The 15,211-nt window shown below is 49.3% G+C and overlaps 1 protein-coding gene and 1 pseudogene across 8 annotated transcripts in view; both read right to left on the bottom strand.

Annotated features, from left to right (window-relative positions):
- Positions 1 to 431: 431 nt before the first annotated feature.
- Positions 432 to 4,038, bottom strand: LOC129682631 (single-stranded DNA-binding protein 2-like; annotated as a pseudogene).
- A 2,368-nt stretch (positions 4,039 to 6,406) lies between these two features.
- The window catches only part of Agrn (agrin), a 29,552-nt gene continuing 20,747 nt past the window's right edge, over positions 6,407 to 15,211 (bottom strand). Inside the window, exons 18-39 of one of the 8 annotated variants that reach the window (XM_055615343.1) lie at positions 14,880 to 15,209; positions 14,638 to 14,775; positions 14,084 to 14,211; positions 13,854 to 13,968; positions 13,652 to 13,771; positions 13,208 to 13,537; positions 12,913 to 13,129; positions 12,508 to 12,723; positions 11,913 to 12,142; positions 11,689 to 11,823; positions 11,468 to 11,564; positions 11,219 to 11,383; positions 10,935 to 11,046; positions 10,711 to 10,722; positions 10,381 to 10,497; positions 10,064 to 10,256; positions 9,893 to 9,980; positions 9,689 to 9,712; positions 8,979 to 9,011; positions 8,481 to 8,705; positions 8,092 to 8,195; positions 6,407 to 7,827 (exon numbers count right to left, since the gene is read on the bottom strand). In XM_055615343.1, coding sequence (XP_055471318.1) covers positions 7,670 to 7,827; positions 8,092 to 8,195; positions 8,481 to 8,705; positions 8,979 to 9,011; positions 9,689 to 9,712; positions 9,893 to 9,980; positions 10,064 to 10,256; positions 10,381 to 10,497; positions 10,711 to 10,722; positions 10,935 to 11,046; positions 11,219 to 11,383; positions 11,468 to 11,564; positions 11,689 to 11,823; positions 11,913 to 12,142; positions 12,508 to 12,723; positions 12,913 to 13,129; positions 13,208 to 13,537; positions 13,652 to 13,771; positions 13,854 to 13,968; positions 14,084 to 14,211; positions 14,638 to 14,775; positions 14,880 to 15,209 — 3,287 coding nt within the window. In that variant the 3' untranslated portion in view covers positions 6,407 to 7,669. The remainder of the gene's footprint in view (positions 7,828 to 8,091; positions 8,196 to 8,480; positions 8,706 to 8,978; positions 9,012 to 9,688; positions 9,713 to 9,892; positions 9,981 to 10,063; positions 10,257 to 10,380; positions 10,498 to 10,710; positions 10,723 to 10,934; positions 11,047 to 11,218; positions 11,384 to 11,467; positions 11,565 to 11,688; positions 11,824 to 11,912; positions 12,143 to 12,507; positions 12,724 to 12,912; positions 13,130 to 13,207; positions 13,538 to 13,651; positions 13,772 to 13,853; positions 13,969 to 14,083; positions 14,212 to 14,637; positions 14,776 to 14,879; positions 15,210 to 15,211) is intronic. The other 7 variants (XM_055615345.1, XM_055615346.1, XM_055615344.1 and 4 more) reach the window with 7 other exon arrangements.

Here is a 15,211-nt window from a genome sequence, read left to right as displayed (position 1 = left end):
CCATGCAGAAGTCCCCATCTGTGTTCCCACTGACTATAAAGGGCAAGGAAACTTCTTTTGCAGTAGTATTCACTGCAGACTCAGAGTTGAGAAAAAGAGACATAGGTTTCTGTGTAAACCCCCCCCCCCCAAAAAAAAGCAACAGCCTAGACAGGAAGCAATTGAAGAGAATACTGGAAAATTGTAATATGGATGTTGAGGTGTACAACTGATGGCTTCTGGCAGGGGTGGGGAGGGACTCAGTTTTTTCTAAGGGGCTGACCCCTGAGAATTTGACATGGGCAACACAAATTGGATGGACCTGTTATTAGGGGGGGCGGTCACATGGTTGGGGGCCTACCTGAGAGGACTGGGAAGTGTGATAGGAGTGCATTACGTGAAACTCCCAATAATTAATAAAAATATTGTTGGGAAAAAAAAAACATTTTCCCTCATTTCAATATTGCCCCTTGGTTACTCAGTATCACATTATTTGTAGGATTCTTGGAAATACTGTCCATGTCTCCTGACTTTCAAGAGCCACGCATATGATGGGACTCCATGCTTTCTAATCCACCCATGAGACCATCGAACCCAAAAGGAAAATTAGATGTTAGGCCCAGAAGGTACTGCATTCATTAAAGTATATATGTTATCTCTGGAGTTAATTGATTCCTCTGCGCTAAGCATGATGGGTGTTCCTTGTGGCCCTGTACACCCTGGAAGACCTACTTAATTCCCAGGAGACACTGAGGAGTATGGTATTAAATTGTCATTTGTTGAGTTTGGCCAAGATTTACCACCATCTAGGCCCATGTTCATTCCATGCATTCCAAGGTCACCTAAAGTATTCAGCACAGGTCTCATTTCATCTCCATAGTTCTGTAGCCCTAGAGGCACCATTCCTCTTGCAGGAGTCATCTTCTGCCTTTACCCACACACACGTTTGAATGTCCTTGTAGTTATGTGGGTCCATTCTGCTGGGGAGCAAGAGCTGAAGTCCTGGGACACCTCCAAGCACCTAATTAGTTACCCTCAAAGGGGACCCTAGACCTCCAGGGTACGTAGGTGACATAAAAGGCTGAAAGAACCCTGGTGGATTACTGGTATGCCATCTCCTAGAGGCATGTTTCCTTGCATGAGGCTGGGAGCTTCTGCAGCACTATAATTGTAGAAAGCTTTTGCTTTGTTTGGGTGTTCTTAGCAGTCTCTAGAGCTGCATAATAGAGATCGCAGGATACACACCACCAAGCATGTAAGAATCCTGGTGGTTTCCCCAATGTGATTTTTTTTTTCCTCATCTTATTTCTGATTAAAATGTATGGACCTATTTCGGAGCTCTTGTATGGAGCAGAAATTAGCACAGTAGTGTGCTAACTTCTCCCAGGCCTGATTGTTGGATGGTACAACAGTGATGCCTTTGCTGTGTGTGCTTCGGCAAAGAGCATCTCCCACTGCCACTCACCTGTCAAACCACCACAGCTTCCCTTGTTCATTCTTGATGTGAACCTAGGGTCTACCATTGTCTTTTCAGGTCCCTATGGTGCCCACAGATGTGCTGGCTGCAATACTGGTGTTTATCATAGTAATAGAAACTGGTACCGGAATTGTGGTATACTGCTGTAATAGACCTGATCTCATGTTTTTGAGAGGATTGTGGAAGAACTTCTAGAATAGCCGTTGTGTTTTCAGAAGTCAATGAGCTGTTGTGAAAACTTAGAGATAATGCTGAGAGTAGTGCAGATGCTGGAGGCCTGTCAAGTAATATTTTGAATTAAGAATTTGTTGGTCTGGTCAGTTGGGACTAAAGAATCAGGCGTGATTAACTAGAGACCAGCACCACTGGAGTAAAACCTTTGCTTTTCTGAGCTAATAAATGCTGGTCAGCTGGGACTGGAGAATCAGCTATGATTAACAAGAGACCAACACCACTGAGGCAGAATCTTCTGGAAAATGTATCTCAGGATCAGCACATGGAGGCTGTGGTCCAGAGACAGCCAATGCTATATCTTATGCTGGTAATGAGGAAGAGTCTCCAAGGGGGTATTGGTTTTGAAGGCATGAGGGAAGGGGTCAGGGAGAATAGTAGAGGCTTGGCACTGTGTGGGAGGGCTGGAGTCCTTGAAGAGAGCTCATGGGAGGCTATTAGTAAAAGAACAGCCCAGTTGCAGCAGAAAACTCTGGCATTTTTGAGATGCCAGTACCCTGGGATACCCACCAAAGATAACAGGCTGGAGTGAAGCTGGTGTGCTATGGATGGCAGGCCTGAGAAGTAGAGCTAGCTGCTCAGGCCCTTTGGAGCCCATGAGTGGGCCCCTGAAGTCAGGCACTGAACTCAACACTATTCAAGTTTGGCTTTGCTTTAATTTGATTGTGGCTGTACTCTGGTTCTTTCTTCTTGAAGTAAGAAAATATTAAACTTATTTTATAGAAGTCCACAGTTGAGACACTGAGTTTTTAAGAATTTTTTTAAGTTTTACAGGGATTTTGGAGTTTTAGCAACTTTGGATATTTAGAGATTGAACTTTTAAAGACTGTGAGACTTTTATAAGTTTGAATGTTATATTCAAACTTACAAACTTAGAGGCCAGAAGAGAACATCCAATCATCTGGAGCTGTAGTAACAGGTGGCTATAAGCCCTCTGATATGGGTGCTGGACACAACTCCAGTCCTCTGGAAGAACAGCAAATACTCATAACCACTGAGCCATCTTTCCACCTACCCCTATTTTTGTTTGTTTTAAACAGGGTCTCATTATGTAGCTCTGGCTGTCCTGGAACTTACTTTGCAGACCAGGCTAGCCTTGAACTCTCAGAACTCTGCCTGCCTGTCTCCTAAATGCTGGGGTTATTTGTTGAGTGTTTTTGTTGCATGTACATATGTATACCACATGCATGCCTGGTGTCCTGAATGTCTGAAGAGTGCAGTCGATCATCTGAAACTGGAGTTAAGGAAGACTGTGAGCCACCATCTGGGTGCTAGGAACCAAACCCTGGTCCTGTGCAAGAGCGACAAATGCTCTTAACTTCCTCACCCTCAACCCCTTTTTGGGGGACATGTTTTTATTATATAGCCCTGAATGGCCTGAAACTTCATATATTACAGACCAGGCTGGCCTTGAACCAGCAGAGATCTGCTTACCTCTGGCTCTGTGAGGTGTTTGGAATCAGAGGTATTTGGCTCCAACTTTTGAATAAAGAGAGGTATACAGGTTCCCAGTCTTAAGAGAGTGAAGACACTAGTGGACTCTACATCTGGAATGACCCTTAACCTGCTCACCACCTCCCTTGCACAATAAGCTTGATGAACATAGATTCCCCCCACCCCTCATATTTGAGGCTCCTCCTGTAATTGTTAACCTCTCATAGTCCTGCTACCAGCTTCAGATCTTACATCCCCACACAATCATGGAGAGTAAATTCCTTGCTGTTATATCTTTCTCTCTTAGAAATCACTTAGGGCCTGGGGAAGCAAGAGCTGGAGAGATGACTCAGCAGTTAATGCTGGATGCTTCCAGAAAACCCAGGTTCAATCCAGCACCCATATGGCAGCTTACAATTATCTGTAACTCCTGTTCCAGGGATTCTGACACCCTCACACAGGCATACATGAAGGCAAAGCACCAATGCACATTTAAAAAAAAGAAAAAAAAAAAAAAAAAAAAAAAAAAAAAAAAGGCCAGGCATGGTAGTGCATGCCTTTAATCCCATTACTCAGAGAGAGAAGCATCTTTGTGAGTTTGAGGCCAATCTGGCCTACAAAACCAGTTCCAGGACAGCCAACGTTATTACACAGAGACACCTTGTCTCGAAAAAACAAAACAAAACCAAAAATGGAAGAAAAAAAAATCACCTGGAGTCATGTCACACTCAAAGAAACCTGCAAATTCACCAACCATAGTGACATTTCTTAGAGAACATCTCCTTTCCTAGCCTTCTAGGCTAGCTTTTCCTTCTAGTCTCCTTTACTTCCCAGCACACTATGAATGCGTGTATACTCTCCAACCCCTGCTTCCAACCTGCTCACTACCTTCTGAAGCCTGTACCCCACCTTGCCATACCTCAGGGTCCCTCCTCAAGTAGTTTTCCCAGCAGTCTAGCCTAGATGTACTACCCGACTTGCCCAAGACTCCTGTCTAAACAGCAGGGCACTGACTCATGTTGTTCTTGGCGGAGGGACCTCGGGTCTATTGTATTCTGGTAGGGGCTGAACCAAACTTCAGTTCTCTAACTTGCAAAAGATTAAGACAGTCAAGTGCCCTGATCTATACTGCAACCTGATGCTCTTAGCACTTGCTATAGTAGTGGCCTTTCTGCCCATTCTGAGTTTCTGACACTGGCTGCAATGCCAAGGACACTTGATGAGGGAACAGGACTGTGAATATTCACAGACTCATGGATTTATAGGCTCCTGAGTGAGTTTACAACTATTTTTTGTTTGTTGTTATATGTTTTGAGATAAGTTCTCATTGTTCAGCTATAGCTGGCCTGGAATTTGCTATTTAGTTCAGGCTGGCCTCAAATTCAAAGATCTGCCTGTCTTTATCTCCTGAGATTAAAAATGTATGTCACCATGTCTAGCTATATAGGAGGTTTGTTTCAGTTATTATTATTATTAGTATTGTGTGTGTGTGTGTGTGTGTGTGTGTGTGTGTGTATGTGTGTGTACACCTCTGCCCCATGTGATAAAAGAACAACTTTATAGAGTTGTTTCTCTCTGTCCACTTTTAGGTATGTTCTAGGTGTTAAATTTAGGCTGTCAGGATTGCATGACAAGCACTTTTACCCGTTGAGTCATTTCACTGGCCTCCAGTTTTTTGTGATAGTGGTGAATAAGAATGAAGAACAACCAGCCAGCCAGTGGAGGTGGTGCATGCCTGTAATTTCAGCACTCACAAGGCAGAGGCAGGCAGATCTTTGTGAGTCCAAGCCAGCCTGGTCTACAAAGTGATTCCAGGACAGCTAAGGCTACACAGAGAAACACTCTCGAAAAACCAAAAGAAGAAAAAAAAAAAAAAAAAAAAAAAAAAAAAAGAAAAGCCAGAGAATGAAGAATGACCACCACAGGCACATAAATTTGAATGCTTAGTTATCAGGGACAGGAACTGTTTGAGAAGAATTGGAAGGTGTGGCCTTGTTGGAAGAAGTGTATCATATCACTGGAAATGGGATTTGAGGTTTCATAAGCCCAAGGCAAGCCCAGTGCCTCTCTCTTCCTAATGTCTGAGTCCAGATGTAGAACTCTCAGCTCCCTCTCCAGCACGTCTGCCTACATGCCACCATACTCGCCACCATGATGATAATGGACTAAACTTCTGAAACTGTAAGCCAGCCCCAATTAATTGCTTTTTCTTGTAGAAGTTGCTCTGGCTGGGTGCTAGTGGTGCACACATTTAACCCCAGTCCTCAGGAGGCAGATCTCTGAGTTTGAGGCGAGTCTGGTCTACAGAGCAAATAGGCCCATAGAGAGTGGCACTATTAGAAGGTATGGTCTTGTTGGAGTTGGAGGTATGTCACTAGGGCAGGTTTTGAGGTCTCAGATGTTTAAGCCCAGGCCTAGTGTGACTGCCTCTTCCTACTTCCTGTGTATCAAGATATAGAACTCTTAGTTCCTTCTCCAATACCCTGTTTGTCTGCATGCCACCATGCTTCCTGGCATGATGATAATGGACTCTGAAACTGTAAGTCAGTCCCGATTAAATGTTTTTCTTTATAAGAGTTGCTGTGGTCATGGTGTTTCTTCATAGCAATAGAAACCCTAACTAAGACATCTCTTATAGCAATAAAAACCCTAAGACACTGTGGTCATAGTGTCTTTTCACAGCAACAGAACACTGACTAAGGCAGATTTTACTAACACAAATTCAGAATAGCATACTTTTAAATATAAGTCACAAGGAACCACTGAGCCAACTGTACAACCTTTTTTTTTCCCTGTTCTTAGGGGGAGCCTCAATATCTTTCAGAGTTTCTACTAATACATTTTTGGAGATGCCAGTGATTGTTTATAATTTCCTTCTCAGGGCTTCCTAGTTAGTGTCTCCCACCGTACACATCTGAGCCAGATAAAGGGGCTGCCTGCCTACTATTTTGGCTCATATATTTCCACCAAGGCATTCTCATCCCATTCACCTGGTTTTATCCCCAGTGCAATCACTATCTTTCTTCCTTATATTCAGATTCATATATGCAACAGAGACACACTGCAGCTTTGTCGTCCAAGGATAGTACTTTCTGAGTTAGCTTTCGCGCCCCTGCCCTGTTTCTAGCAGTGTGCATGTTCAACACATAAGGCATCTCAGCCAAAATGAGCTAATTCCTAGTTCAGATTCTACTTTCTCCACCCAGAAACAGGAGAGCTTAAAGTTTGTGGCTCATGAATCTGAGCAAGAAGCCACCAGGCTGGTAAGTACAAACATGGTCTCTGTTTTAAGGTTTTCAGACTTTATTTCATGGTATTTGACATGGACACATACTGGAGTTAGTAACAAGACACCATGCAGCTCCCTCCAGCCTTGGACCACCAAAGCGGGAAGAAGGTCAGGCTCTTCCCACCCCAGATTTGTCTAGTCTGTCTCCCCAGATGATTGTGCTGGATATTAACGACAGGGAGCGGAGAAACAGATGGTTGCTGCAGTTTAAGGCATTTTTGACTCTATAGACACCTCTGCCACTCCTGTAACTTCCTTTGGCTGGATAATGGACAGAAACTGTCACTCAGACAAGGATGACCACTATTACAATGGACCAACTGAGTGTTGTCCTCACATTAGACCAATTAAGGGTTGCTGTGAGTTAAAACAGGAATGACCACACTTCCACATCAGAAATCCAGTAAAATCAATGCTTAAAGAATATGGTTAGGAGTCTGGCTTAGATATCCTGTGAGAGACAAATGCAGCTGGCTGCTCAGGCAGATAAGTAGCAGAGGTCAATCACATTCCATAGTGACCCACTTCCTCTTAGGGGCTCCTGAATGGCCTGGTGTTTGGAGAAAGGCTGACTTTGTCCAGGGTGGCTGGGTAGGTGGATAAGGCCGGCTGAGGGTCAGTCAGGATAACTTAGATGGTGCCTGGCTTTTGTTTCTAGCCCCTTGGGACAGGCAGACACATTTGGGGAAATAAAATGATGCCCCAATATTTTCAATTTTTCTAAATCACAGTATTGGCACAGGGAGCACTAGGGGTCCAGGCTAGCCTGGGTGTGGCTGGTCCTCGGCACTTGTAGGAGAGCAGTTCAAGTGGGAACCTCCAAAGGACCCAATGGTACTTGCTGTAATGAAGGGTCCCTTCAACTCCAACAGCCCCCTCCTACTCAGGGACACAGTTCTCATCCAATAACAAATTAATAACACGTGAACAGGGCTTGCCAATGGGCCAGGAGACCCAAAGGACCAATACAAATGGACAGGTAGGGAGGGACATACAGTGCAAGGGGCTGAGGCATGACACCTTAGGTAGAGGAGTGTGTCCTAAGGCTGCCTTCAAAACCCAGGGCTCTAGGGTGCCATGGTCTACATAAGAGTCCCTCAGCACCACTTTGTCTTTGCAGCACAGCTGCCTGGACGGAAGGGGGGCCAGGCCAGCAGTCCTTCTGGCCATCGTGCAGGCAAGAAAATCATATAAAAATGCAACAAGTTTACAAAAATAGAAAATAATTACAGTAGGAGGGTGGTAGCTCTGGTGGCAGCTCAGGGAGTGGGGCAGGGCCTTAGCTCTGGTTTGGTGACAGCGTCCTCCAGCAGGTGCAGCTGCCGATGGCCCACAACCACGTCGCGCAGACAGCCCACAAAACCTGTGCCATAGGCCTTGGGTAGAGCCTGGCCCACAGGAAGCTTCTGCAGACCTCCTACAGAACAGACAGCAGATAAGCAGGCAGTGACACCAACATAAGAGGCCCACCAGCACCTGAATACCAGTGGGTGTGCTACACATGTGCACAGATTCCTGTGGCCTAAGATCTTGAGGGCTAATGAAGAAGAGGATGCTGTCCTGCCCTGCCCATCTGCTATCCAGATGGGGCAGCTTCAGGTGTCAGCTCTAGGATAGTCTATCCATCAGATAGTTTGAGACCCTTAGACGTCCCCTCCTCTGGCCAGCTCCAAACACTCACCAAGCCACAGGGCTCCATCTGTGTCCAGTTGTGTGGAACCCAACGGAGAAGAGCCAGTCACAGGGGCTTCATTGCCCACCTGAAGGGAACCTTCCCTCTGCTCCCTAGGGGACAGGTAGAACAAAGCTGTCAAGAACTTCCTCCCTACCTCTTCTAGGACCTAGGCCCCACAATTCCTTATGTGCCTTGTAGGTACTACACCCTGGGAATACTATATGTTATCCTGGGGGCCAGTGATGATTGTTTCTCCTGTGTCTTCTTGCTGCTTCCTCTTCCCTTTCTCACTAACAGACCTTGAGTCAGGCTGCTAGTGACCATGAGTGACTGGGTATGACCCAGGTAATAAGCTCTGCCGCTACCTACTACTGTTCTCAATGGGCTCCACTGACCTGTGAGCCCTGACTTGAAGCCAGCGGTTGGTGTTGACCTTCACAGTGGAGCGCAGCACAACTGGCTGGGAACCTAGGTCATAGCTCAGCTGCAGGTGTCCATCCACAATGGCCAGAGCCATGTAGTCTGCACGTTCTGTGGCCTTGCCGATCCACAGCACTAGCCCCTGAGTGGCCTCAGTGCGTAAGCTCAGTTCAAAGTGGTTGCTCTGTAGTGCCTTCTCACTGGAAAATGAAAGGATGGTTCAAGGGTGTCCAGGTTGGTAGGTAATGGAGTTGGGTAGGGGTGGGTGTTGTTACAGCACGAAAGCTTGAGCAGCTATCATAGAGACCAGAAGCTGGTGATCAGACCCAAGCATCTGGGTGGGCAGGGGCAACACCAACAGTGGAACAAAGGAGAGATGGTCAATAGATAGAGCTGATCAAAGAAGTGGCAGACAAGAGGCAGGCACATGGCAAGGTAATGTTCGGATTTCTCAGGTACTGCCATGTGCTTACCTGAAAAGCGCCCGGGAATCCAGAGTTTCAGGGCTTAGAAGCAGAAGAGAGGGAAGCAGTAAGCAGGAGACAAGACAGGCTGAATGCAGGCCAAAATCCCCTTTGTCAGAATGTGTAGATGAGAGGAAGAGCAAGCATAACTCCAGAGTATCAATGCCCTTCCCACAAAGGGCTTTTGGCAGTGAACCCTATAACACATATGTTGGGGATCTGCCCTGGTGGGTAGTTCAAGGAGGCATTGGTGATATGGAATGGCTCTTCTGATGGCAGCAACCCTGGAGATGCCCTAGCACATACATGACCTTGTCAGTATACACACACACCTGCATACGTGTACACACATCTACACAAACTGCATGTTGCATGCACATAGGGGCATATGTAGAGATAATACATACACATATACCCACAAATCAGATACACACCTAAGCACATACCTACACACAGAAACACGTATACATAAGCACAAATCACACTTGCAATGGAACCTCAGTGGTGTGGGTGATGGCCCTTGGCAGGTGTATCCGGGAAGAGGACTGACCACTTCCAAGGTAGGAAGCTGAGCCTGACGGTATATAAACAGGCCCCAACCCCATCCTGCATCCAGGGTAGAGATTCCTTCTTTAGTAGGGCTCAAGACTGTAATGCTAGGAGCAAAGCATGGACATGAGTGAGTGCTAAGGTTTGAGCAGAGCCGAGGGCCTACTTACGCTGGGATCTCATTGGTCAGCTCGCTTGCAAACAAAAAGACAGAGATAGTGAGAATGAAGGGGGTAGGGCAGATTCCAGGCCTTCCCTCCTGGCCAGAGAGGGATAAGGAAAATCTACACCCATACTCTGCATGGCATGCACAGACAGGACCAGACAAGACAGCTGAGGGGAGAGGGAGTGTCTGGCTCCTGACTGCATGTTACCTCTCAATCACGGCATTGAGGTATTCGATGTAGGTCCGCCCATCAAAGGCCAGTGTTTCTAGGTCCCCCACTGACTTCTCAACTAGCCCTGGGAGACAGATGGGATGAAATGGGCCTCAGGTGAGATCTCCAGGTCACGTCAAGTCTCAGCCCTGGGCTGACAGTGCTCACCCTTCTCGCAGTGCAGCCCCGAGAAGCCCCCGGGACACTGGCATTCATAAGTGGCTTCCCTCGGGACACAGGAGCCCCCATTAAGGCAGGGGTTGCCCGAGGCCTGGGCACAAGGGTGGTCTGCAAAGGGTGAGACATCCACTGCCCGCAACACATGCTCTTGAGTCAGCAGCTGGTGGCCTCTCAGAGAAACCTGAGGAGAGAGAAGACAGCAGCTTAGTCACACTGCTATCTTCTCTGAAGAGACACCCTCACCTGGGACAGAGTACCCACATATAATGGCCCTTCTCCACCCTGCTTGGTGTCTGACCCCCTACCAGCTGAATGGCACCGTTGAAGCCAGAGGACACTGCAGCCCCTCGGGCCAGCTTGCTGAAGTCAGGAGCTCCCCCAACATAGAGGGGCTCCTTGAGGTTGAGCATGGTGTGCGGCACCTATGGGAGGCACGGAGGAAAAGGTCACATATGATAGCACTGAGCCAGGTCAATACGCCCAATTGTTTGATGACCCACATCCACCCCTCACTATCTAGGAGGCAGCATTAATCACATAGAAATGGCAGACATGGGCCTTAGTGGGAAAGGGCTACTCTAGGAATGGGTACAAGAGATGATAAGTTGAATTGGGTAAGAAGCCAACAACAATACCTTGCGGGATTTCTGACATCCGGAGAGCAGGTGGGGGGGTTGCAGAGCAAGAGCCAGAGAGCAGTGGGGGCAGAAAGGAGACAGACCGAGGCACGGGGCAGAGAAAACAGTTCTGTGAGAGGTGGCTATCAGGGTCTATGAAGCCCCCAGGGAAGAGGAAGGGAAGTGGTGGGAATAGGGTAGGGGAGGTCTTCCTGGAACTTCCTCATGCCCTGGACACTCACCGGAGACTCCCCTAGCACACGGGGCCCATCACCCACTCGAAGGGCACCCTTTCGGCCATTTCGTTCCAGGAATACCCTGATCCAGGTACCCAGGGCTATGGGCTCCTTGCTCCTGCAAAAAGGTATAAGTAGGCTCTGGGCTCTGCTCACCCCAAATGACACTGTCATATACCCCTGGCATATACACTGTCATCCCAAACTCAGGGTAGTCCTTCAGGTCCTTATTTTCTATGCAAAATGTCTAGAGCCCTGGTTAATCCCCAGTCTAGCTCCCATATGCCCACCTGATGATTGCAGCCCCCTTGCCAAGGTCATAGCGGAACTCCAAGTGCTGGTTATGCAGGGCCAGGGACACAAAGTCCCCCTTGCCATCTGTCTTTTGCCCATTGTAGAGGAGTAAGCCGCTTGGCCCACGAGCCAAGAACACCATCTCCAGTGCCATCTTCTCCCTGGGATCATGTGGGGTTGTGGGAATATGTCATTGTCTCCCCATCAGGCTGGCTCCCTTCCCTTAATCCTCCTGTTCTACTAACCCTAGGTCTCTCTCGAAGGTGTGCAAGCCTTTTAGTTCCAGGTAGGAGAAGCCATTAAAGTCAGCCAGGAAGGGCCGGGAGCCAGCAGTCTCCAGGACTATGAAGGGCCAAACAAATGTCAAATAGAATTGCAGGCCCTGGTTCTCTACTACTATGTCTAAAGATAAAATACAACCCTAACTAGATATATACCAGACTCCCCAGCAGTTCTTTGACCCTACCTGTCTGGCAGAAGGTACCACTGCGTCCCAGAGGGCACTCACACTTGGCCCCGCCCCTAGAAAGCACACGGCAGGGGGCTGCCCCATGGCAGGGGTTCGGCTGGCAGGGGCTCTTTTCATCTGCACAAGTCGGGCCTGAGAGGAAATCAGGTAGGGGTTCCAGGAAACATGAGACTCTTCCCACAATACCTAGATTCCTTCCCAGTCACCAGGCTAGTTCTCACCATAGCGGCCAGGTGGGCACTGACAGAGGAACATGCCAGCCTCCAGTGCCTGGCACAGGGCCCCACCATGGCAGGGGCTAGGCAAGCAGGGATGGTCTCCACATTCTCCCACACCAGAGCTCTGGACCACAGCCCCCTGCCAGTTGCTAAGCTCCAGCTGCTGGTTGTTGATGTCCAGCATGCGAATGCATCCTTTCAGGCCGATACCCACAGAGGTCCGATCAAGCACCCTGATACCAGGAGGGGTCAGAGTCAGAGGCATCCTCTCACAATCAGTTGTATTACTAACATGGCCCATAAACTAGGGCTAGGAATCAAGGGTGCCCCTGTTGTGTTCACAGGGTGGCCAGTTCAATAACAAGACAGAATCAAATGATGGGGATGAGGTTCAAGGTCCTGGGTTGAAGGTCAGGGATAGCCATCTTCAGAGGTTCCATCAAAGGCATGCTACCACAGATAGCACAGCAAAAAGGGTCAGAGGCTGGGTTGAGGTCAAAGTTAAAGCTGCCACCCACACCCATTCCCCTATTACCCATCATTTGTTACCCAGCGTCAGAGACCAGTGCCCAGCTAGTCCCAGCCTATTCTTGCTTACATGGCAACCTGTTCTTCTGGGACACCACCCACATAGAGGTTCATGTCCAAGTTGAGTCCATCGGTGCCGCTGGGACTTTCACCCACAACAGGAGTCTCGCCATCCACAGAAAGTGTGCCCTGCCGCCAATGCCGTGACAGTTCTAGGCGATGCCACCGTCCTGGTTGCACTGGCACTAAGCTGGTTAGCACTGCAGGCCCTGAGCCTGTGTCGAACCTAGACATGGTAGCAGGTGCTTAGGAGGTTGGTCCAGGCCTACCACAAACCAGGCCTACCTCACCTCACCCATGGCCCATCACGGTCTTCACCCCTTAACTTCAGAAGGTCTGGTTGGTCTCTGCCACCATACAGTCCATCTGACCTACACAAGCCATGCCCATGTACTACCCCATCCCCAATGCCCACCTGAACTGTACATGTCCATCCAGCAGAGCCAGAGCCAGGAAGTCCTTGCCACGTGTATTGCCATTATAGAGCAGCAATCCCTCTGTCCCCAGTGTTCGGAATTCCAGTGCCAGACGCAGCGTGTGATAGGCCCGGAGGGTGGGGAAGACCAAGAAGGAGTGGCCCTCAAAAGCCGGCACAGCGGGGAGTTGTACTGCAGGAAACCAAACAGACAGATCTGAGGTAGAGGAGTGCCTGTGACCCTGCTATAACCTCTGGCTAAATCCCCAAACCCTCCAGCATTGAGTCACCTTACCTTCCTCACAGACAGTGCCACCCCTGCCTGCAGTGCAGCTGCAGGTGAAGCCCTTGCCCGAATCCTGGTCCTGGCAGGTACCTCCATGGAGGCAAGGTTGGGAATCACAGGGCTTTGGGGTCTGAGGACGGTCAATGCTGGGGGCAGTGGTGGGTGGCCGGCGTGTAGTTAGTGGTGCTGTAGTTCTGCCAACAGGCCGGCTGGTGTGACTGGGGTAGGCTCGTACGGTGACAGAAGAGGCAGGCAGTCGGCTCACAGTGGTGGCTCTGGCTGTTGCCACAGCAGCTGTAGCTCCTGTTGCAGCTCCCGTAAAGAAAGTGGGAAACCAGTCTGCAGGGAAGAGTAACTGTTAGGTATGCAAGGCACAGGGCATGCAAAATATTCTTGAGGTATGGAGGCTAGGGAACGGAGGACAGGCAAGATGAGGCCTAACCTGGCACTCACCAAAGTCCAAGAATCGCACATGCTCCTGCAGAGGCCTCCTCACAGCCAGGGCCCATGGCCTGGATACCTGGATCTGTCGGAGCAGAGCCCGGCTCACATCCAGGGCCTGGAAGGCTGTGACTGGAGAGGAGAGGGTCCTAAGTATGACCTGGCCCCATGTAGTCTATACCCATCATCTCCCATGAGGGGCACAGGAGCTTACTAGGGTCGAAGTGAACATCCACAATGGCACGGACTAATTTGCCAGGCCCCAGTTCCCGTAGATGGACACTCCAGAAGTCCTTCTTAACATCTGAATTCCGGAATAGGTCATCCAGCTGTGGGCAGGTAAGGGGTTAGGGCACAAGGTACTGTCTAAACTCAGTTAAGATTGATTCGCTTGAGTCAGTCATTTGGGTCTATCCTAAACAGACACTCCACAAAACCTCATACCGTGCTTTCAATGCTCCTTGCAGTCTCCCCAAACAACTCAGACTTGGGGTCAGCCATCTCAGGTGTGTAGAATAGTTCCTGTCCCTCGACTCCCTCAAGCTCCAGCACGCCCTGGAATGCCTTGGTAGCTGTGGGGGAGGGGCAGTGAGGCCCTGCCAATGCCATCTAGCCTCCTAGGCAGCCACAGAAGCAAGACCCACAGCAAGCCATGTGGGGTGCAGGGCAGGGGATGTTAGTCAGATGATCATGGGGTTAGTAAGTGGGAACCCCAGGGTAGGGCTGGCGTCAGTTACCAGGCAATTCCTAGGAGCAGGTGCCCCAAGCTGGCTTGCAAGGAGAAAGATGGGTTAGGTATAGGGTCCTTGGCACACATGCAATTCAATGGCTGAGACCAGAGTGCATGTGTGTGCCAAATCTCTAAACCCCTACACATTTAAGTGCTGGAGCCAGAGTACCATAACTTTATACCAACCTGCTGCCACAGGGTGAAGACAGTACTCCTGACATGTCTACGCTGTTCCTCAAGTTTATCCCTTTCCCTGCTGTCCACTTACCAGGACAGTTGGAGCCTTCTGAGTCCAGTGAAGGTGTCTTGCCATCTGAGCAGCAGCCCAAAGGTGAGTTGTAGCAGGAAGCCCTCTCGATGGGTGGCCCATGGGTCACCACAATGCTGCCCACAGGGGGCTCAAGTCCTGGGGAAATGTAGTCTAAGCATAGCCCTGGGTAGGAGCCACTCTTGGGCTCTGCCCCCACATCACCCTCAGACCTGCCCACATGTCCCTGAGGCCCTGCTCACCCCCAGACCCGCCCCCACTGGCCTCCTCATCTCCGCTCAGCTCCTCATCGCCACTCCCATCGCTGCTGCCAGATTCGCTGAAGATTGATGTGGCAAGACTGGTTACATCAGAGGGTGCTGTTGGAGGGACAGTCAGCACAGGCCATGCCGTGCTCCTGGGGGTGCTGACTGTGGTCTGAGGTGATGTGGGTAGTGGGGTGGGCCAATCATGAGCGGTACTGCTGGGAGCCAGAGGAAAGCTGTTGTGGGGGAACGGAGGAGCCTTGCTCAGGACATGCCTTGGAGTGGTCATGGATGCAGATGTTGGAGAAGCCCCAGGAACAACAATCTCT

This window comes from Psammomys obesus, unplaced genomic scaffold, assembly GCF_907164565.1.
Source record: "Psammomys obesus unplaced genomic scaffold, mPsaObe1.curated_primary_1811, whole genome shotgun sequence".
Classification (NCBI taxonomy): domain Eukaryota; kingdom Metazoa; phylum Chordata; class Mammalia; order Rodentia; family Muridae; genus Psammomys; species Psammomys obesus.
This window is presented reverse-complemented; position numbering and strand designations above follow the sequence as displayed.